Below are 23,059 nucleotides of genomic sequence, written 5' to 3' on the forward strand. Positions count from 1 at the left end.
TGAAAAATTCTGTTCTTTTACTAGCACAATTATAAACAAGTAAGCAGATAGGTAAGTAAGTAAGCAGACTTCCCCTGGAGAACTGACATGTGGAATAAGAAGGAACCATTTTTATATAGTCGCTTTTCAGAATAAAACTATACTTTACACTGTCTCAGGGTCGTTCCTGGTATCTGTGGCAGAACCAAGAATAGAACCCTGGCCTGCAGACCTGTGCCCCTATTAAAAACACATGCACATCTCTCTCCCCCTCCCCCCCAACGCACAGGATACCTAGTGAAGACTTCAGCTTTGTCTATACTATCACTTTGGTCAGTAAAACTTCTATCGGCCAGCGATGTGAAAAAACACCTCCCTGGCTGACATAGGTTTCACCAGCAAAAGCGCTAGTGTGGACAGTGCCATGTCATCAGGAGAGGGTCTCCTGCTGACAGAGCTAACACCGCTCGTTGGGTGTGGTTTAATTATGCCGGCAGGAGAGCTCTCTCCTGCCAGCAAAGAGTGGCTACGCGGGAGATGGTACAGCGACACAACTGTAGCAGTACAACTGTGCCTCTGTAAGGTTCGTAGCGTAGCCATAGCCTCAGTTTCAGAGCTCTGTGGAAAAAAAATGTACCACTGTCAAAACAGATTTTAAAAATAATCATGGGGTTTGACAAAAAAGCAATAAAATAAAATGTGTGGCATCACCAATTTTTCTGTTTTCCACAAAAGACTGGTTTTGCAGCAAAAATGACACAGTTCGTCGATGAGAACAGCAAATTTTCATTGGGTCTAATGTGTGAACATTTGGGATGAATTCCAAGCTGAACTCTTGCTATTTCTCATGCCAAAAAAGTGTGTGTCCATTTTCCAAAATGGCAAAAATTCACCCTTGTTCATAATCATAAATTCTTGCAAAAAATCAGTTTTCACCCATAAACGTCCTCTCATTGACACTGATAGTTTTGCACAAATCTGTTCAATATCCTTTCTGCTGAAACCTCTGTGGAGTCTGCCTAGCCCTTAGTTTGTTGTATTTTTTTCTTTATATCCATTTGGAAGGTTTTTGTCTGGTGGTGTGCTCTCATGTTTTCCGTTTTTGTGGTTTGAATGACAACTTTCTTTCTTTTTTTTTTTTCTTTAAACAAAGTACTCAGTACGCTGAAGCATTTTGCATGTTTTAAAAACAATACTGATCTTGTGAGACCATAAATATGCAGTATGCCTCTAGGAGAGCTTTACAGCAGCTCTGTATTCTACAAAGAAAAATAATGATCTAATGTGGTGGCAGCTCCTTAGTCTAAAGAATACCAATGAAACTGGGGGATGGATTCATCAAAGGCATAATGGGGAGATATTTTCCAGATTTTTAAATTTTAACTAATAAGTGCTCTGCTTATTACAATGAGAAACAGCATCACTTACAGACAGATGTATTGCTGATTACTTGGTGCCCTGATTCCCTTCTCCATTTGCAAAGATAGTGTGGGAATGGGAACAGGGACATGGAAGGAATGAACGAGGGCTTCACAAGATACTTCTCACATCCCAAATCCATGAAGCTCCCTTCCTAAAGAACACTGCAGGGCCAGAGGTTAGGTAGGGGCACATTCAGGGGTTAGGAGGATGGGTTGGATACGGGGAACTTCTGCTGTCCCTGGCAGGGCTCTCAGGAACCCAAGAGAATTCTCATTCACCAGCCATTTTGGAGTTAATGGTGGTAGAATCATCCATTCCAGGATTTCTGTTCCTTCCCTTCAGAGGAAGAAATGTATACAAGGGGTGTAGCCAAAGGCTGCAGTAGAAAGCATGGCAGGGGGAAGTCCATCTTGAAGGATCACTGGGGTACTGCAGGGATATGCTCTACTTTTCCCATGGATGCATCAAGTTTGCAGGCTGCACTTCCCCTCAATGAACCTTGCTGTATTTTTAGAGATCAAAACCTTTTAAAATATATTTATGGAAAATGGCACATAGAGGTACAGTAGACAATGCACTTCAGCATGGAGAAAACACTGACCTTCTACAAATATTGACATTTGGGAATAATTATCAGTCTATCGATTTCTTCATTTTCATGGCAGAAAGTTCCATAAATAATGTCTGTATATTATTCCTTTAAGGAATCGACCTCTCTGCTTTAAAATGATATAGTGCAAATATAAATCTACATTCATTTCCATTTATAATTATATCATTAACTCCACATAGTATATCTCAGATTTCAGTAATCCGCACGCTCGAGCAAATGGATGAGTTGCCCATCTGTGCTGGCAGGGATATTGTATGTCTGCACTGCAAGTTTATTTTCAATTCCTGTAAATATGCCCACATTGCTGCCAGTGCTTCTTGAAATGGATGGCAAAAATGTGCTTCTGAATACATCCTTAATGAAGCCATTGTGTAGCCCAGTCCCCACCCCACACACACACACTTAGGGCCCAATTCTACTCCTACCGCAATCAACGAGAATTTGGCAATTGACAACAAAGGGAGCAGCATCAGGCCTTTAAATTTTCCATATTAAGTAGAAGCAAGATAGGGCCCAAAGGGACTGTCTAAAGTATTTAACACTGGAGCACTGAAGTCAACGAGAGTGCTCAGCACACTGCAGGACTGGAACCTCAAGACTGAGAAAAGTAGCAGCAATGTGTTGCATAGCACTGAATTATTGTTTTGATTTGTTTATTTTAAAGACTTGATGTGACGCTGCGAAAAGAAAAACCATAACTTCCAGGCACTCAAAGAAGAGCGGTTGTCTGCATCTGTCTCCCTGACACAGAAGGCCATGGAGGAAGGGGCAGTTTGGTTCATTTCTTTTTGGTTTATGATTAGCTCCGTGCTGTTCAGAATTTCTGAAGAAAGCTAAGGGCTCGACCCTGTTGCCATAGAGGCTGCAGGCTTTTGCTCTCACTTTGTTTATTATCTTCAGAGGTGTCGTTTGCAATAAGAAAATTGATTTAATTTAGCACTGTTTTATGTAACTGTATATTTTTAATTTAAAAATATCAGAGTTAACCAACAATGTGCCTCAAGGGTAATTCAGTGGAACCCTCACAAGAGAGTAGTTATGTTTTGTCGTCAGTATTTTATGCCTAGCTTAATAAAGTGGTATTATTACAGTAAACACTCTTAGCTTAGTTTGTTTCACAGATTAGCTGTAACGCTACTGTTTAAAATACATCTAGAGATAGTTCATATTTTTCTCTGATTGTGTTAATAGCTCTTGCTGTCTGCGAAACTCTGCTTGTTCAGGTTGTGCTACTGATGACTTTACACAATCATTTGCTTGGCCAGAGAGAAGCCTACTTTTTTAATAAATATATGAGTCATTAAAGAGATTTCTCAGAGAGAACATAACTAATTGACAATGTAATTTTAGTAATTGGGTTCAGTGTTTTTATTTTTTAATGTCAGAGTTTTTTTAAAAGTGGTCAGTCCTCTAAATGATTATCACATGCCCTAACAGTGTTGGCAATATTACAAAAAGCAAACTCGGTATATCTAAAACTGTGATCATTCAAAATGGCATCTTTAGCGCAAGTAATACAGGCTGATTATTCCATGTTTGTAGTATTAACACTGCAGATTTTCTAAGTGCTAGATAAAATAGACAAATCCATAGCATGGTGCCATGATCATTAAATGCTGATATCAAAATAGTCTGAGAGTATATTTTATATCAGTAAAATAATGATTGAAATGCAATTTGAGTGATATAGCAAGAGTACTCACCAGAAAATAAGCCCCACCGCCCAAAAATAACATCTATGCACAGCTGCTATACCACATTCTGGTATGTAAGACCCTACAGCATGGCCATGTGCTAAACAGGGAAATACTTGGTGTGGTGGTTGTGGTAAATGTTGATTTTTCTAATGGTGACCACTGTATTTGCATAACAGAGTGCAGGGCCATCCCTAGGATTTAAGGGACCATATGCAGTATTATTAAACTGGTACCCCATGCCTGATGGCAGCCCGGGCTCGCATGTGTATTTTAGATAAGGTTGGTCTTTTGAAGGATTTATTTAAAAAACTGTATGTCTGAAGATCCAAGCATTTAAGGCTAAAGATGAATACTCAGATTGTGCATCTAAAAATTGATCCAAGGATTTTTTAGAGATGTGATTTTATAATCTTCAGCAACACACGAATGAAGAATTTTTAAAGCAAATTTTAAACTAAGGTCCTGTAGACCAGTGCTTCTCAAGCTATCTGATGTGGGGGACTGGCAATTTTTTTGTCCAATGTGCGCGCAGACGGGCAGCCGATGGCTCGCAGACTGGCAGCGGTCCGCGGACCACCACTTTGAGTAGCACTGCTGTAGACTAACATGGTCTGAGTAAAGTAAATATTACAGTAATGTACAACTGTTTTTGTCAGTGAATTCAGAAACTGACAGTATATACCTGGGGGTTTGCTAAAGCCTGTTAAATGGCTTCATTACCACTTGATTCAGAGTAGCAGCCGTGTTAGTCTGTATTCGCAAAAAGAAAAGGAGGACTTGTAGCACCTTAGAGCCTAACCAATTTATCTGAGCATAAGCTTTCGTGAGCTACAGCTCACTTCATCAGATGCATTCAGTGGAAAATACAGTGGGGAGATTTATATACACAGAGAACATGAAACAATGGGTGTTATCATACACACTGTAAGGAGAGTGATCACTGAAGATGAGCTAATACCAGCAGGAGGGTGGGGTCGGGGGGGGGAGGGGGAGAAAACCTTTTGTAGTGATAATCAAGGTGGGCCATTTCCAGCAGTTGACAAGAACGTCTGAGGAACAGTGGGGGGGGAGGGGGAATAAACATGGGGAAATAGTTTTACTTTGTGTAATGACCCATCCACTCCCAGTCTCTATTCAAGCTAAGTTAATTGTATCCAGTTTGCAAATTAATTCCAATTCAGCAGTCTCTTGTTGGAGTCTGTTTTTGAAGTCTTTTTGTTGTAATATTGCAACTTTTTGGTCTGCAGTCGAGTGACCAGAGAGACTGAAGTGTTCTCCAACTGGTTTATGAATGTTATAATTCTTGACATCTGATTTGTGTCCATTTATTCTTTTACGTAGAGACCGTCCAGTTTGACCAATGTACATGGCAGAGGGGCATTGCTGGCACATGATGGCATATATCACATTGGTAGATGTGTAGGTGAACCAGCCTCTGATAGTGTGGCTGATGTAATTAGGCCCAATGATGGTGTCCCCGAATAGATATGTGGACACAGTTGGCAACGGGCTTTGTTGCAAGGATAGGTTCCTGGGTTAGTGGTTCTGTTGTGTGGTGTGTAGTTGCTGGTGAGTATTTGCTTCAGGTTGGGGGGCTGTCTGTAAACAAGGACTGGCCTGTCTCCCGAGATCTGTGAGAGTGATGGGTCGTCCTTCAGGATAGGTTGTAGATCCTTGACGATGCGTTGGAGAGGTTTTAGTTGGGGGCTGAAGGTGATGGCTAGTGGCGTTCTGTTATCATCTTTGTTGGGTCTGTCCTGTAGTAGGTGACTTCTGGGTACTCTTCTGGCTCTGTCAATCTGTTTCTTCACTTCAGCAGGTGGGTATTGTAGTTGTAAGAATGCTTGATAGAGATCTTGTAGGTGTTTGTCTCTGTCTGAGGGGTTGGAGCAAATGCGGTTGTATCGTAGAGCTTGGCTGTAGACAATGGATCCTGTGGTGTGATCTGGGTGAAAGCTGGAGACTTCAAAAACAGACTCCAAGGAGAGACGACTGAATTGGAATTAATTTGCAAACTGGATACAATTAACTTAGGCTTGAATAGAGACTGGGAGTGGATGGGTCATTACACAAAGTAAAACTATTTCCCCATGTCCCCACCCCCCCATTCCTCAGACGTTCTTGTCAACTGCTGGAAATGGCCCACCTTGATTATCACTACAAAAGGTTTTCTCCCCTCCGCCCCCCCACTCTCCTTCTGGTATTAGCTCATCTTAAGTGATCACTCTCCTTACAGTGTGTATGATAACACCCATTGTTTCATGTTCTCTGTGTACATAAATTTCCCCACTGTATGTTCCACTGAATGCATCCGATGAAGTGAGCTGTAGCTCACGAAAGCTTATGCTCAAATAAATTTGTTCATCTCTAAGGTGCCACAAGTCCTCCTTTTCTTATTACCACTTGAATGGCTCTTTAATAGTTTCAATGTTGTGCTAATAGGTCTGGGAGGCTGGAAGCCTTTTTCACTCTTAAGTACTAGATCACTTCTGGAGGAAGACTCACCAGGCTGAAGCAAGAGCCTGCAGGAAGGGTCAGAACAGGGATAGGAAGAAGCGGGAGGGTAGACACTAAGACTCAGGGGTGCCCCAAATTTTCAGGTGCCCTACGCAGCTGTGTATGCTGCTTATGCCTGAGGACCACCCTGACAGAATGTAAGTTGATAACCAAATTCATTCTACTTGTCTCTTTCAAACAAGAGAGTCTGGTAGTAGATGTATAGATCCTTTGGGGTGCCTGTGGGAAACACACAGTTTGGAATAAACATAGTTCATCACTAAGAGTCACTGTTGTGCCCCAAAATTACAGCTGTACTGATTTGGCTGAAATAAGCAGATCGTTGTAGGAAACAATTCTAGATGCTTTGTTCATCTCACAGCTTACATATGTACTAATTCTCAGCATCTGGTATTACTAATTAAAAGAGGAGAGAATCACTAGACAGAGAGAGCAAACACGTTAGTCAGGACAGAAATGATGTGAGAATTGTTCTTAGTAAAATCTAAACTGAGAACAGAATCTGATTTCTTTTTGTCCTATATCGAAATAAAATCTACATTTTTGTTTTAAAGTGAGCACATTTCAGTCTCTGTAGATTATTCTCTTGTATCAATAATGAGGCATACTGCAAACAAGAGAATGAGTATCACTGTGTGCTCATTTGTTCAGCTACTCTAATGCAGACCGAGTGTCAGAAGGACAAGAGTTGCCAAAATCTTACTTATATACCGCCAAGCAAACCTGAAATGTCATCACATTAATAGTTCTTGATTTGTCCTGCCATTTGTGCAGTGGAACTCTGTTGTACCAGATAATAGATTTTATCTCTACTTTCTATCAAGTCCTGTGAATTTCCACAGGGAAAGGGCCTGATCCTACGAGGAACTGATCATCAATTCTTATTAACTTTACAGAGACGAGCCCAAAATTAGATCTGGTTGTTTGCACAGTCTTCCAGATGTTCAAGTCTTGGCTTTGATATGGCTTACAAAAGTAATGCCACTTAAAATACTGGAGATAAATGCTTTCTTTAGGAATTAATATTTGTGTTAACTTCCAGATGCTAATTAAGATTGTTCTGGATATGAATAATTAAAAATATATAACAGCATGAACTCATATCATCTGTAGACCTGCAGTTAAAACAACCTAGAATGAGCTGGATCACCTATATTACACTCTGGGGGACAGAAATGTTCATGGAGGGTGAAATTTACTCCTACACAGGGCCTCAACAGAAATCCAATGCACCTATTTTCAGAGTCCGAGTGAGGCTTAAGTGCCACATAATCCTTGCACTGGCCTGCTGCATAGGAGGTGAATTTCACTGTAGAGGAACTTGAATGTGAAAGGATTTGATCAGTAGGAGCAGACTAATTTGGTAATGGTGTCTGGTGATGGAAAGGACACATTTAAACCAAATGTCATGTTAAAAAAAAATAGGACTGCCAATATGATGGTGTAAAAAAGATCACTGTGGCTTAAAGAAGAGGTGTGGTTATCTTTGCTCATTAAAATATATATTTCTAAAATATATTAATGTTCTGATATAGCAACTATATATTATACTAACAGGTATATACAATATCTAACCAAAAATCAGTGGTTTGTTCAAAGAGGAATATTGTATTAGAATTGCACAAATGTACTCTTTTATACACAGATTTTTTTTCCTACCATGGATCAGTGCTCAGAGCAAGATATAAATTAACTTACGATTTGTTTTGTTAAAAAAAAACAAACAAAAAACCTATGCTCACTAAATAGTAGACTAAGCAATACAAGGATACGTAATATCACTGTATGTACAATATGTATGTATGATTCAGAAATAAAAAGCTGCAATCCACTATCAAAAGTGCCTCATTTCAGAAGCGCGCTGAATTTTTTTGTAGCTGCCAGTGTTACAGGTTATTCTGATAGCTCTGATGCTTTTCCTCCATTGTTCACCCTAGTCCATGAAAGCACTAGCCATTTCACTCATTATATTATTGTAAGTCATTGCAGATAACTTACCTCTCTCCCCCATCTTCCTTTTCTCCCTCTGGCCATCTCACTTTCCCCACAAACTCCTTGCAAAATATTCATGTTTGGGTTAAATAAAATTTCAGATGCTCATCCCACTCTCCTCCCACGCATGTCCAAATCCTTGTTCCACTGAAGTTAATAACATTTATTCCCAAGGACTTGGCCCAGAAAGAAAACAGGGCTATCACTGCTAAAGTCTTAAATTGCTGTCGCCTCTTGAGACTGACAGAGGAGCCCAGAAGGTAAAGAAATTGGCAATTAAGGCCCCCCTCTTACATGTAGCTAAAACATGGCAAACCTTGGGGATGTACAGTTATGCCTTAGGATTCCTTTGCTTTGGATGGTCCTTCTCCAGAATCTTAACTCTTGTTAGTATCACTGTTGTAGTTTAAATACTTTGTTTGCAATTAATTATTGAGATGTGCTAATTATGGACCAGTTATAGAATAAATGTTGTAGAGAGAACCCAGATATAGTTTCTGGAATAACATACTTTGCAAATACTTCAAAATGTGATTTTTTGTAATTGATAGTACGTGTACATATGGTAGCTAGAAAGGTATCAGAACTCTAACCTTTTTCTTTCCCTTTTCTTTTCTTCTCCTCAACATCTGATATTTGACTGTTCCTAATAATTTTGCTAGTGTCAGTGGACACTAGTGCAGTGATAACATCTATTTCCAAACCTCCCACTAATTCACTGCTAAAGTCTATCCCTTTTCTGTTAATCTCCAGTTATCCAAACATATTTTGTGATGCTCAAGCAGCTCAGATATTTGGGATTCTTTGGGTTTTTTCCTAAAGCCTGATGTGAATCTAGCGTGAAATTTGTTACACTGTTAAAATGTGAACACCATCTATTCTTATTCCTTTATTGTTTCTCCAGAAGCTGAAAAAGCATGTTTTTGTTTACCGCAAACTTTATTTTGAATGAAGGTTTCTTGTGAATTAAGTTTGTAGTCCAGTTCAATGGCATAAAATAAAACCTGTTGGTTGAAAGGGAAATACATCATGGTGAGTGCAGTGGATTTAACGCTGCTATGCTCTTTCCCTGACTGCATTCGTTTTCTGCTTCCATGCTTCCCAATGATATATATTCAGGTTGATTCATTCTTTGATGTAGTAACAGAAGATATTGAGAAGTGAATTGTTTTCTGTGACGGACAAAGAATCTGAGCTATGCTATACCTTCTAAAGCAGGAACCTGCTATTGCTAAGCCAGCTTTTGGGGCCTATAGACATGAGGTTAGAGTATATGTAAGTGTCAAGACTGATCTCAGTTTTCATTAACAATAAAAGTAAGTTTCTGACCCTCTTCATTGTGGAGATAGCTGTAGAGTTGTCAAATCTTGCGATTTTACTGCAAGTCACATGATAGTTTTTTTGTCACACGGTAAAGCTCAACAAGAAACTCTCAAAAAACAAAGGCAAATAAAAAGCCCAAAACATTACAGGAGTGTCATGATTTTTAGACACTTGTGATTTTTTTGGGCCCTACTCATGATTTTTGAATGCCTATGTTTGCAATACTGCAACTTTAAAAATATGAGCTAATTGACTTGTGTAGGGCTGCTCTTTTACACCTACAAAATGCATGGCCCAGTTTTCCAAATTGCATACCCAGTTCATTGTCACTGAGAGCAATGTTTCCCAGTCGTCTACTCATGACACTACAAGCTCTGTCTATAGTTGTGCAGCCAACATGGTTTCTTGCCACAGAGTGGGTAGTATAAGAGGCAGCCTAGTATGATACACTAAGGCCAGGGCTGAGAGCAAGGGAGGCCTACATTCTAATCCTGGCTCCCCCAGGGCACTAATTAAGTCACTTAGCCTTAGTTTTCCCAGCTGTAAAATGCAGATTACTACTCCTGGATCTTACTTTTTATTCCCCTACCTCACAGAGTAATTGACAATTGCCTAATTAACATTTAGGAAGCAATAAGGACTTAAGTCCATCAGCATGCATCTAAACACCTCCACTGACTAGGGGCCTAACATGTTTATTTGGAAAACTGTCTCTTTAAAAAAAAACTGGCTCATGATGTAGGAGACCTCCACAGCTGTAAAACAGCAGTTTTACACTTCTCTCTCTCTCTCTCATATGTGACAGAAGTATGTAAAACACAACAACCCCTTCCCTACCAACTCCTTCTTTCCAGAATATCTAATTCCTATTAACCCTGTTGGTGTAGGGATGCCCTTTTATAGGATTTCCACCCGCCCCCAGCATGCCTTCCTTCCTGTGGGCTGGCTGTTTAAATGGAGCAAAGGCAAACAGCTGTAACCCTAAAGTCGCTTGTTTGTAATAGGCTGCTACTTGTATCTTTTTCTCTTCCAAATGATAAATGCTTTAACTGCCTTTTTTGCCATGTTTTCCCTTCTTGCTGTTAAGGATCATGACCTGTTCTCTTTTCTTCTGAGGGTTTTCTGAAGATGAATACAACCAGGGCTTTGGGGAGCCTTTCACTTTTCAGGTTTGTAACTGAAAAAATCAAGTTATATGTGCCTTTCAGCAATGAGATTCTTTTTGCAGTGGAGGCTTCCAGACTAATTTTGTTATCACCTTAAAAATATGCAGTGATAGATCTGATGATCTGCATGTAAGTGACTTAGAAATCAGATATTTCTTTTGATAAAGAAATGTTATCACATAGAACTTAAACTACTGTTCTGTATGATCAGCTATCTGTACTCAACAGACAGCGAGGAATAAAATAGCAGGGGAAACACTGAGCTCAGTGATAAAGCATTTGTTTCCGCAGCTCCTTCCTGCACTGTGCGTGGTTCAGGGTGGTGCTGTACCCTACTGCTGGATATAGAGCCCTCAGGAAAAGTAGTTACTCTCATAAGTCACTTTTCAAATTAACCCTGGCTTCCTAAAATGCTTGAGCGTCTTGCCTCCTTTCTGACAGGTTTCAGAGTAACAGCCCTGTTAGTCTGTATTCACAAAAAGAAAAGGAGTACTTGTGGCACCCTAGAGACTAACCAATTTATTTGAGCATGAGCTTTCGTGAGCTACAGCTCACTTCCGGAAGTGAGCTGTAGCTCATGAAAGCTTATGCTCAAATAAATTGGTTAGTCTCTAAGGTGCCACAAGTACTCCTTTTCTTTTTGCCTCCTTTCTGTTTGCACACAGAGAATAGCCTGTTCCAGCAGAAGTGGGAATCTGGTGGCCACAGTATGCTGCCCCTTCACCCCTCTCCCCTAGAAGCTCCTCCACAGTGACATTGTTAGGATTCCAGCTGTCTGGGGGCAGAGGAGCCGGCTAGGCTCCTCCAGAGTCTCCCCCTCACAAGCATGCAAGTAAAAGTAGCCTGAAGTTGTACTAACTTGTGCTGCTTCCTCCTCCCTAGCTACTGCAATAACCATGTTATAAAGGAGCTGTGCAGAGCCAGGAAGGCCAGAGTCCTTGGCTGCCCTCAAAATGCTCCACCTGATTCATGTAGAATGCCTAAGTACCAATGCAGGTGGCAAACCATTCCTTTTCCTCCCAGAAGAATGAATTTGAAATTGAGATTTCCTTTCTCCAGTGTTTACTATTCCCACTCAGAAGGGGTCTGTGTTCAGACAGTATTGGAGATTAGCCACATACCACATCCATTTTTATATATGAGTATAAGTCAAATCCCCTCAAGAGGCCCTAAATGTCCATTACACATGCTTTCAGAAGGGTACCAGATGGAATGGCTGAGTCGAAGTGGAAATTATTATTATTTTTTTTTTAAAGACCAAGGCATGTAGGACTTTTTCTGTTCTTCAAAAAAATTACTATCAAACTCAGCTTTATTGAATTAAAACCAAATCCCTATGGAGTCTTATTCTACCCAAGTGTAAATTTCAACCTTTAAATAATGCATAGGCCTTGTGCTGGCCCTCTGCAGAAGGGTGAATTTTACTCAAATATTTAGCTATTGAATAAGGAAAAAACCCTTGTGCAATGAGTGTTCTAGAAATCTACTCACAGCCTTCACCTCCTTTTTTCCTTTATGGAAATCCAATGTGCATCATGCAATCAAATAAGAAAAAAGCCCAAACCCTTAAAAACAGGTTGGTTTTTAAAAAAATATACTGTACTAAAGTCAATTTGTTTCTGTTCACTCAAGGTCAAGATTGTATATAAAAAGTTAAGCGAGTTCTAATTTATTAGCTTTACAAATAATTTCTATGGGCTAAATCCTGGTTTTATCAACTTCATTAGCAAAACTCATTAGTATCAATGGAGTCAGAATTTGGCCTTCTGTGTTACCATGGTGCATTCTAATGTGTATATTTTATATTTCATCAGTTCTGAAGTAGAAAAATGGAATAATTATATTTTATAGCAATGCTAATCCATCATTAACATGTAGTTATTCTACTTTATCCACAGTCATGCTATTAATTCTGATTCACCCTTGGCAAAAGGTGACTGGATCTTTTACCTACTGGTTGCCAGTTTGAACCCAACCCAGGTTGTGTCAACTAAAAGCTGTTACCATCTGAAAGATGTTTGTTGACCTGCATTAAATGCTTGGTGGTCTCAGACTAATGGATAAGTGTCCGTATCACAAAACTGGCACTAATGAGGAACCTTATTAACACTCTGAGAGGTGAAGGATGAGGTGTAAAGAATGAACTGTTGGTTCTTTCACAGTCAGTCCCTTCAGCTCAGGGTTGAGACATATTGGTTGAGTAATGCAGCGAAGCTTGTACTGCTGCTTATACTGTATTATCTTTGTGATAAAGGAAACATGACATTCTCCAGGGCTGTGCAACGAGCACTTTTCAGTAGCATTAGATTCACATGCAGAAATCATTTACAAAAATCTCCCTTCTGATATTTAGTCAGATAAACAAAAACAAAAAACCCACACAAATAAATCCCTGAACAATTCAAAAAAGTTAGAAATGTCAGAACCTAAACTTCTTGCCTCTCCACTAGGTATTTCAGAATCCACATAGCGCTCCCCATACAGCTTCTGAGGCTCTACATGTTAAACTGTCTCCCTCGAGGAAGAAGTGAGACAGAAAAGGAGACTATATAAAAGCATTGGCTTATGACAGACCAGCATTAAAGCCAGCAAGAGCCTGTAAGATCTTCATCTGCTCTTTTAATATTCTTTTGAGGTTTTGGTAGAGTTTACATTAAACCATCAAGCTTGGGGCATGGAGGGGAGAACTATAGAATAGGAATGAAGGATTTGGCCTTTGGGGACAAAAAAAGGTGTGGCCTCACCTGTGCCGAATAGAGGGGAATAATCACTTCCCTCGATCTGCTGGCAATGCTCCTACTAATAAAACTGAACAGCAATGAATTGCACTCTGATGCGAGTGGTATGTACCAATCAAGCACAATGTGATCCGCTACTGCTCCAAGCCTTTTTACAGGTCTTTTCCATTGCCTCTCATGCACTAAGAGTGAGTCATGGTAGGGGATCAACATCTCATGCTTTCCGGTTTATAATTCAGGGAGACAAGATTCCATCTACGAGTGGAACAGTTTTTCTTAAGTACCTGTTTTGTTTCTTTGTGCTTCCACCTGCCATGGGCATATAGCCAGAATTTCCTACAAACCAAACAGTCGACCTACCTCCCACTGCTCCTGCCTGACTGAGTGCCACTGGAACAGCAAAGGGAATTTGACAAGATCAGGTGCATAGCTTCTACATGAACATAAGATGAGCAGAATCTGAAAAGGTAGGCCGGTTAGCTGACCCCAACCTGCAATCAGCTCCAGTTTGCTTTGTGAAACAGAATCCAAATACTTTTTCATATCCTTCTTTGGTTTTTCTTCCAGCAAGTCTAGCTCCACAATACCATTCTATGCCATTTTTCATGTTGTAGTCTCTAAGGTTCTGTTGACAGTTTAATGAAAATTCTACCCAAACTTAGATAGAAACATGTCTTTTTATAGCTTTAAGTCATTTGCTGGTCTCAAATAGACACTTTCTGAATTGCTTCCTCATTGAGGGAGACTGCAGTACCATTGAGGTCTCAGGAGCAGCGTGGGAAGCTCCTTCAGTGTTCTGCTAATGACCTGAGGCACCTATCCTTACTAACTGTGAAACAGTGGAGGCTGACAACTGAGAGTGTGTAGGCAGATCTGACATATGAAAGGTATGAGCAGAGCCATTTTAAAGCTGCTAGTAAAGTCCATGTAGGCAAAGCTATCCCTGCTTCCTGTGAGGGGCTGTTTCAGGGATGTCAGTTAAATTCTACAAGTGTAGTATTTTGCTCATCAGCTTTTAAATTATATATGTTTATGGAATCACAGAACATGCTGTTTGTGTTCTAGAGTAGAGTAGCATGGGTAAGATCAGAGAATCAAAAAGACTGTGCTGGGCAATCCTATCTTGATATAGGTGACAAATTAGGGTTACCTACAACACTATTCACCTTCTCCCCAAGGAAAGCCGTTTTAGACAGCATGTGACAACATTTGGCTCCCTGGCAAGCTAGTAAACACCTTTCAGATCATTCTGACTCCAAATGGCTGATCCAACCTCTTATGTCTTGTCTTCACTGCTAAGTTAACTCAAGTTATGGCTCAAGGGTTTCCCATAACTAGACTCTCGCCCACTCATAAAGCCCTTTACTGGTGTGGTGGTACTCTTCACTTTAATTGGCTGGCCTGAGAGGGGGGATGTGGTCTAAGGTTTGAGTGAGCACAACTCATCAGCTGCTAATTCTGCAATGTGGAAGCAGGCTAGCAGCACCTGCTGTCCAGTGCCTTACAACAATTCTCCCCTCTGTGCCCAGAAAGGACAGACTCATTCTCCCACCATACACCAAGAAGAATTAATAAAATGACTCAACTTGTTGCAGTATCAAGATCCATTGGATATGCCCCAGAAGTCTTAGAACCTCACATGAGTAAGTGCAGCACCTTTGTGGACGTAGCCACTTGAGAATTATTTTGTTGTGTGTTTGCTCTTACTCAAGCTAAGCTAATGTGAGAGGAATACCTTCAGTGTAGATAATTCAGTGCTGCAGTTAAGACAGACCCTTAGATTTCTCTCTGTGTAGCATTCAATTTGATGTAAAGCTGATTAGGCAGCTTTTACCATTCCTTACAAAAAAGCAAAGTATGTGTTATAAGACTATTTCATTGGTTATATGCCACCAAGAAGAAAACACAAGTCCCCACTGGCTTGTTACCAAACATTTCTGCATGAAGCTAAATGGCACCATGTATCTTTTTCATCTGGTCTTTCAATCTTACATACTGCCCCTCACCCCTCCCATGCCCACTCTGGATTTGCTGAAGGTGTGTTCCATCTTGCAGCCTGGCTAATCCACTGCTGCTACTCACTTTTTTTTAATGTTGTTGGCTAGACACACACACCCCAGTTTGCTTTCCTCACTTGATTATGTAGTGCGTAGTTTCATTATGGGATAAGAAACACACAACATTTCATTCTCCTCTTTTCACCTTTCTACTCCAGTTTCTGATGAAGGCCTGTTTGTGCTAAATGCCATATTACTACACAAACTGACTTATAAAGGTATGTAAGCAGGGTTTGCACACTGGCTTTTTCTTGATGTTGTTAGGTCTCCAACCAGCCTTAGGGTCAAATCATCTGTGAGGAAAAACCTGTAGAGGGTCCTGGAGAGTTTTCTCCATTTACCCTCCCACTCACTCACAGCCATTGATCTGGGGCTGCTTACTGGAAGCCAGGGCTCTCTGTGTTGACTCTGCCCGCCCTGCCCTCTTACCACTCCTGCTCAGCAGATGCCCTGCTCCCATGGCCTCACTGTTTGCAGCTGCCCCCAAGGAAGGTCTTGGGACTTGCACTAAGGGGAGGCAAGAAGGAAGCCCCATACAGTACTGGCAACTGAGTCAGATACCATGATCCTCAGATACTGCAGTAAGGAACACAAAATAAATGCTTGAGGAGCTGGGACAGACATAGATACATGGCTAATTCCCTGGTTTCTGCTGGTGGGAAAATTCACTCTAGGCATCATTGTTCCCTCTGACTCTCCCCAGAGATCTGTTGACCACTTACAGCACACGGTAGGTGAGAATATCTTTTGTTGGATTGGCTTCTGTTAGTGGAGCGTACAAGCTTTCAAGCACACAGAGCTCTTCCTCAAGTCTGGAGAAGGAAGTAGTGTGTCAAGAGCCATCAACATTGAATGACTCTTTCCAATTGGTACAACGCATTTTGTACTGGTCAGGCCATTGACTTTGAATGACCCTACACAGAAGCGGACAAAGGAGTCTGGAACTCCCCAAGCAGAAGCACATGGCCAAAGGGGCACAGACTGTTTTAAAAAAGGAGTGCTTTTCTACCAAGGGGGCCAGAACCCTGTGACATATAAGGCTACCAGGCTAAGGAAGGCCTAACCTAAAGGACACCTAACAGAGCTCAACTCACAGGAAGGGTGAGAGCAGACTGAGAGGCTGCATTCAGGATTTTGTTGTTTTGAAAAGAGCTGTGACTCATGTGCTTTTTTTAAGAATAAAGTGTTTGTGGTTAAGAAATTCTATTGCTTAGCTTGTGTGCCTTGTTTTCTTGCCACATTGTCCCTGAAGGGGTTACAACAAGAAACTAGAGTTCCCACGGCTAGGTGGGCTCTAGGAAAACAGGTCTAAGCAACAGGGAGTTCAGGAGGGCTGTGACACTGAGGCTGGGGTCTAAGGCTAATGGACTATAGGTCCAAGAAGAGTGTCAGACATGGGATCTGCATCCGAGAGACCCAGAGCTATGAACAGAGGCCTGTAACTATCCATACGTAGAAGGCCTGAGAAGCAGATGGGATCAAGAGATTGGGTCCCCTTACAACAGACTGGTGTTTGTCCAGTGCGGGGGACTGGGACAGGTTGTGATAATGGGCTGTATTTCTTATCTAAAAAAGTTCAATTGTGAAAGAAGTCTTCAGGAGTGTTGTGGAGAGCAAGGTGGTATGATATGTCAACCTTTAGTTTTTGTAAAGTTTTTGCTATTTTTGTTGTGTTTTTAAAATTGTTTTACAATCAAAGATTTTTTAAAAATATTGTCACTTTTTGTGTGGCCCTCAAAACAATGTAGTGCACTTGATCTATTATTAAAATATGACTTAGACTTAGTTTCTGTTTCGTACAGGATGAACAAGGAAGTAAACAGAAATAGTCCTGACAACACTTCAGAGAGGGGTGTGAGAGAAAGAGTGATGTTTGGTAAACAGAGGACAAACAGGAAGAAGGAAGAAATTCTATATCCCAGCTCTGTAAAACTCAGTGACAAACAATATAGGGTGAAAACATATTAATCTATAAAAATGTCCTTGTCAGAGTTCATATCCCCACTATGAATCAGTCTGAGCTATCGAAGAACTTCAGTTTTATGTCAGCTATTGTTCTTTTTGGAGAGTATGATCTTTCTAGAAATTAAAAAGACAGGGATCCCAGCCTAAAAACCAGATCACACAGTTTGGGCACTCAAATTTATACACTTGCAACAAGGTTTAGGTACGTATGTGGCCATTCGCGTGCCTACAAACTATGTTGAAAAGTGGTCCCGAATCTCCATTCTGCAGTTTGATGAATGTTGTAACAAATCCATATGCTGCAGGCAACAGCTACAATGGCTAAATGATTCAAATTAGATAAGTCACACACTCCTACTCTGTAGCATGTAAATTACCATGTGGTTTGGGGGTAGGAGGGAGAGAGAAGCTGGCTAGCATGTCATCATTGCCATTCAACAAAAGGGAAGAATGTTATCATACATCCTAAGCAAATATTCTGCACAATTAACATTTTAACAAACTTTGGAACCCTCCCTTTCTTTAACTTGGACATTAGCATTTGGGAAAGGGGTAGGTTGAGGGCTGGAAAGGCTCTTAGCTCTGCTATAGAAGGGGGTTATTTTTATGATTGTGCGCTAGTAGGTAGAGTCCTGCAGTGGCACTGGGATTCCATGGGTCCGGCAGGACCCGCTACCAGAATAGCAGGAAAAATGTACTGTTGCAGGTGGGATTGGGTGGGCAAAATCAAAACCAAAAAAACCCCACCCCCAAAAAACCCCCAACCGATCACCAAAAAACCAGACTGCAGTAATTTGTGGGAAAACACTAAATCTCACATCAATTTATCATAAATAGAATTTCAGCAATGTAAAGCAAGTTTCTCTCAAGAAAAATAGAGGTTTTAATACTTAAGTGAGGGGTAGAAAGAGATATGATATCTATTATAACAAGATGCTTTAAACAAGATTTGTTTTATTCTTTTAGTGGTAAAAATTGGCTCTGAATTCAGTTTCCATATATTAACTGACTTTTTTTTTTTTTTTACATAGCAGGGGGACTGCCTCTTTTGTGGGATTTGGGGGAATCTAAGGTTTTTGTGGGTGGGCGTGGGATAAGAGTGCAAGAAACAATGAAGGAGCGGGAAGGGGTGGGAGTGGGTATTGTGGGGCGGGACAGGAGAAGGATTTAAAAAAAAAAAGAGTCCCATGCAGGGCTCTCCAGGTGGATATTTGTTACCCTAGGATTCACAATTCTCTGTTTTTTTCTTTTAATATTGTGACCTGTGAATTATATAAGAGAACCCAGAACAGAGGCCTGAAGCAGACTCGGCTTATACATTAAAATAAGAATAAGCTGTCAAAGATGAAACTGCGAATGATGAAGTCAGTTTAGCTTTATATGATTGGCATCTGAAGTATTCATGTGAACTAGATCAGTTTGCAAAAAGAACAGGAGGACTTGTGGCACCTTAGAGACTAACAAATTTATTTGAGCATAAACTTTCATGAGCTACAGCTCACTTCATCGGATGCATTCAGTTTGATCTCTCCATAGAATGTTGTTCAGGGAGAGGCTCTGCTGCATTTTCAAGTACAGTAGTCATTTGAAAATGCCAGTGGCTTCTCAATGACACTGCACTATTAAAGGTGGCAATCAGGGGACAGAGGAAGTGTAGTCGTTCAAGCTCCACCCATGTGAGTCATCAGAAAGAGACTCCACTCACCACATTGTGCAGATGTTCAAAATAGGACTATGTGGCTCTCTGCATTCCACTGGGCTCCTCCTCATTTGGGCTTAACTATACGTGGGGCCCTACTAGGCAACTTGCTGGGCTTGTTCTTGATTGCAGAAAAAAAAGTTGTGGTCTCTCACAGTAAATTTGCAGCTCTGTGGTCCTTCCTTTCTTTCCTTACATGAGGAATAAAATAGTCAATAATATAGACATTTAAATTTCCAATCACTGGGCATCTGAGTTTACACTTTAATTATAGGAATGGGGCAGGTTGCCCCACAAAGCTACTGTTCCAGGCTCTCTATAAAAATCACATGGACATCTCTGCATCAGTTATACACAGTTCACCTTTTTGGTGGTTTTCTTCGCAACACTATAAACTAGACACTTTTTTTTTTTTTAAATGAAAGTACGTTGAGACTCTAGAGAACAAGATACCAGAATGTCTCTGCAGCTGTTACCTCTGAGCTGGCTGGTTCCGAGCCCTGATTGTAATAATAATCGATGATGCTGAGATTCTGTCTCTGGCCTCTGTGTCAGGTTAAAAGGGCTGGCGTGGGATGTAAAAGGCCTCTAAAATCCTGGATCCAGACAGGGAACCATTCCCCTGGTGCTGGAACTGAGGAAGACGACAGTAAAGCTGCCTTCTGAGGACCCAATTACAAGGTCTGGCATGGTGGATGTGTTGGAGGAAGGAGGGTTGGGTTGGGACGGGACTACAGCCTATAGCACTGAAGAGACTCGGAGCAGGTTCTGCCACCCATAGGGCAATGCAGAGAGGCTGCCATACTTTTGACTGGTTCCCAGGCCCCTCCAATTATGACAGGGGCACAAAGATCAGGATCAGGAGAGTGCAAATGTAGCTTAAAGCCTTCATGGCCCCACACCTACTGAGCTGATTGTTCTGTATGGCATCTCTTAGAGGCTCAGCACAGAATCTCCCCTTCCATGGATAAGATCTAAGCTATAAGTGGTTAAGCTATTATCAGTGGATAAGATGTAATCAAACAGAGCATCTCAATCTCTTAATTTCTATTCCATTATAAATAAGCCCCAAGACATGTATAACCTTCCATACTCTCGGGGAGGGGGAAGGGGAAGAGATGTAGGATGGAAAATGAATGAGATGTTCAAAAGTATGATGATATCTCATAATATCCAAGGTTAAAGGGACTTTGGTGGACCACTGAAAGTGCTTTTAAGAAAGCAGAAAATTATTCTTTTCTAAGCAATGGGCCTGGACCAATGCTCAGGAAGGGGAAAAAACCCACATAAATCAGTCCTCAGTGATGGAGCTCTCAAGGCAGATAGATGTTCTTTAACTTATTTAACTGAAGGTGAGAAACCTAACCCATATGATATGATACCAGCTTCATAAAGACCTGGATTTATTTTTTCAAGGGAAAGTTGGTACATTTGTCATTAAGCCATTTTCCTTCTATTCCTAATTCAAGATTTATCCTAGTTTTCTATACTCCATCATATGCTGTGGATGGTGGATTTGAAATATTGAGAGATTAATGTAATGGACAATTGTGAAATGCCGCTAATGGTAAAGTAAACTTACTAGCTGACCGTATTTGCTCTGACAGACTGGATTCAGGAAATGGTGGAAAATGTGTGTAGGAATCCTGGGTCAGATAATGTGCTCCAGGAAATGCAGCATAAAGGTGCAAACTAAGGGCTGTGTGGGACGGGGGGGGGGCGCAAAGGTTTCAGGATCCAGCTTTCAGTGCCCAGAATTGGGAGGACACAAGAGGCTCCTGGTGTAATCTAGGCAGCCTGGGGGCTGTTCTAAGTCATAGCAGCCTCCCTTGTGCTGTTGATGACTTGCAGTGAAATGGTGGTCATCCTCAGATAGTGGGGGCAGTGTAGGGCTTCCTATGGCACCCAATGCAATGGCTGCATACAGGGTGTTTTCCCCTGACCTTTTGTGGGCTGTTTATGGCCCCTATACACGATCACATGGTGTATAAGGAGAAATGGGATGAACCTCTCCCTGTGGATTCATTCTTTTTGGAGTTTGAAATAATCATATAAAATGTTTGTGACCTAGGCAAAAATGGGTCTAATTATTCAGAATGGGTTAATATCTAAAGTTACAATGGTTAATGCTAAGAAATGTTGGAAGGGATATCAAACCTAATGCTTCAGGGTTTAAACCAATCTCACTATTAGGGATGAAGAGGAGACTTAATTTGGGAAGCAGGTTATCCCTCATCTATTTTAATGTGAGGTTGCTTGCACCTTCCCTTGAAGCACCTGGTGCTGGCCATTGTTGGAAGCAGGACACTAGACTTGATGGACCTCGGGTCTTCTGCAGTCTGGTAATTCCTGTATGTCCCAATGCTGGTAAACCACATACTTATCAGTGACAGAGATGGTGACTTGCTAATCCTTTAAACTGAGTGAATCTGACCGTAACCTCCTCCCAACAACTGACCATCCCTCGCCTCAAACAATTAACTTTCCTGCAACCACATAAAATAACCTGACTCTCTCTCCCTCCCAAATGTGTAGCAACTTAAGCCAAAAATTCTCTGCTTGTGAAGGCCCAACACCTCCATTCTCCACCTGCCATGTCTTTCCAGCACCATGCCTGATGTCCCGTCTTTCTACCTGCCAAACCCTCTCACATCTGCCTTGGTCTGATCTCTTTCCTTCTCCAAATTGCTGACCTCCACTTTAACCTCCCTAAACATACCAAGGTTGCCTCGTTGTGGTAGCTACAGTTTGCTCCCACTGTGTCTTTGCACTCCTAAGATTACATGTAGGAGGGTGTAGTTCTTTGCATAGAACAAAAACTATGATAGGTCCCTATGTTTAGTGGGCAACTTTTTTTGTTTTACTTAAATTTTGTACGGCATTGTTATCCAAATCTGTTATTCCCACAACTGGTGGTAGGATAGCTGCTGGATAGAATTACTGTGGTGCTACTTTAAAGAGGAAGTTGCTTTTAGACAAACAAAATCTTGAGATCGGTCTGGACTGATCTGGTCTTATCATGGCTCGTCTTTGCTAAATAACAAACATGTTATTGCAACTACTTAATCACAAGGCTCGACACATCCCTTTGGCTCAGAGCTGACCTAATATTATCCGATGTTGTAACTAGCTCCAGGATCAATCCCTCTAAAAACAACGAATTCCCATCTCAACTGGTGATTTTTCAGAGCTGTAATTTTGTCCTGAGTATTGGTGGGAACGGATTACAATGGGGTGGGAAAAACACAGAAAGTAACAAGTCTGTGACCATTGTCACCACTGTGCTGAATCCAGTGGCCACTTAGAATTTTATGGCAGAAGGGCTTCAACCCACAGGGAAGGGTAATTTTGCAAGTTCTGCTTCCCAATGACACTCTTTTTGTCTTAATGTGAAGATATTATTTTAGTTTCATAGTTTCTTTTGCAATAGCCCCTTACCTAGCTTAATAGTTAGCATTCCATGTGTTGTCATTAATAAAAAAACAATGGGAAGGAAAGAATGTTTTCTTATCTAGATTTTTCTGTTCTACTATTTTTGTAAAAACTATAGTAGTTTGCACTTTGACAGCACCTTTCATTGAAGATCTCACAGTGTTTTAGAAACATTACTTATATAGAATCTCACAATACCCCTATGAGAGAGTCAAGTATAACTAAGTGAATGATAAACTTGACACAGAAACTGAGTTGCTCTAGTCAAACAACAAAGCAGGACTGGGAATAGAAACTGGGGGGTCCTATCTTCTCAGTCTGAGACTTAGGCCACCAGATAACAGGTCCTCTTCACTAATTTAATCTTTTAAATATGCATGTGTGGATAGATGGGGGGTATACAAATGGAAAATGAGGCCAAGCAGTTGAAAGAAATATAAAAACTGAAAACAAAAATGT

The 23,059-nt window shown here is 40.9% G+C and overlaps 1 protein-coding gene across 1 annotated transcript in view; it reads left to right on the forward strand.

The window, feature by feature from the left end:
• Positions 1 to 2,990, forward strand: part of PRUNE2 (prune homolog 2 with BCH domain) — a 205,820-nt gene extending 202,830 nt beyond the window's left edge. Inside the window, exon 21 of the mRNA XM_077818026.1 lies at positions 2,679 to 2,990. Coding sequence (XP_077674152.1) covers positions 2,679 to 2,712 — 34 coding nt within the window. The 3' untranslated portion in view covers positions 2,713 to 2,990. The remainder of the gene's footprint in view (positions 1 to 2,678) is intronic.
• The last annotated feature ends 20,069 nt before the right edge of the window (positions 2,991 to 23,059 follow it).

The sequence above is a fragment of the Eretmochelys imbricata genome, chromosome 5 (assembly GCF_965152235.1).
Source record: "Eretmochelys imbricata isolate rEreImb1 chromosome 5, rEreImb1.hap1, whole genome shotgun sequence".
Lineage (NCBI taxonomy): Eukaryota > Metazoa > Chordata > Testudines > Cheloniidae > Eretmochelys > Eretmochelys imbricata.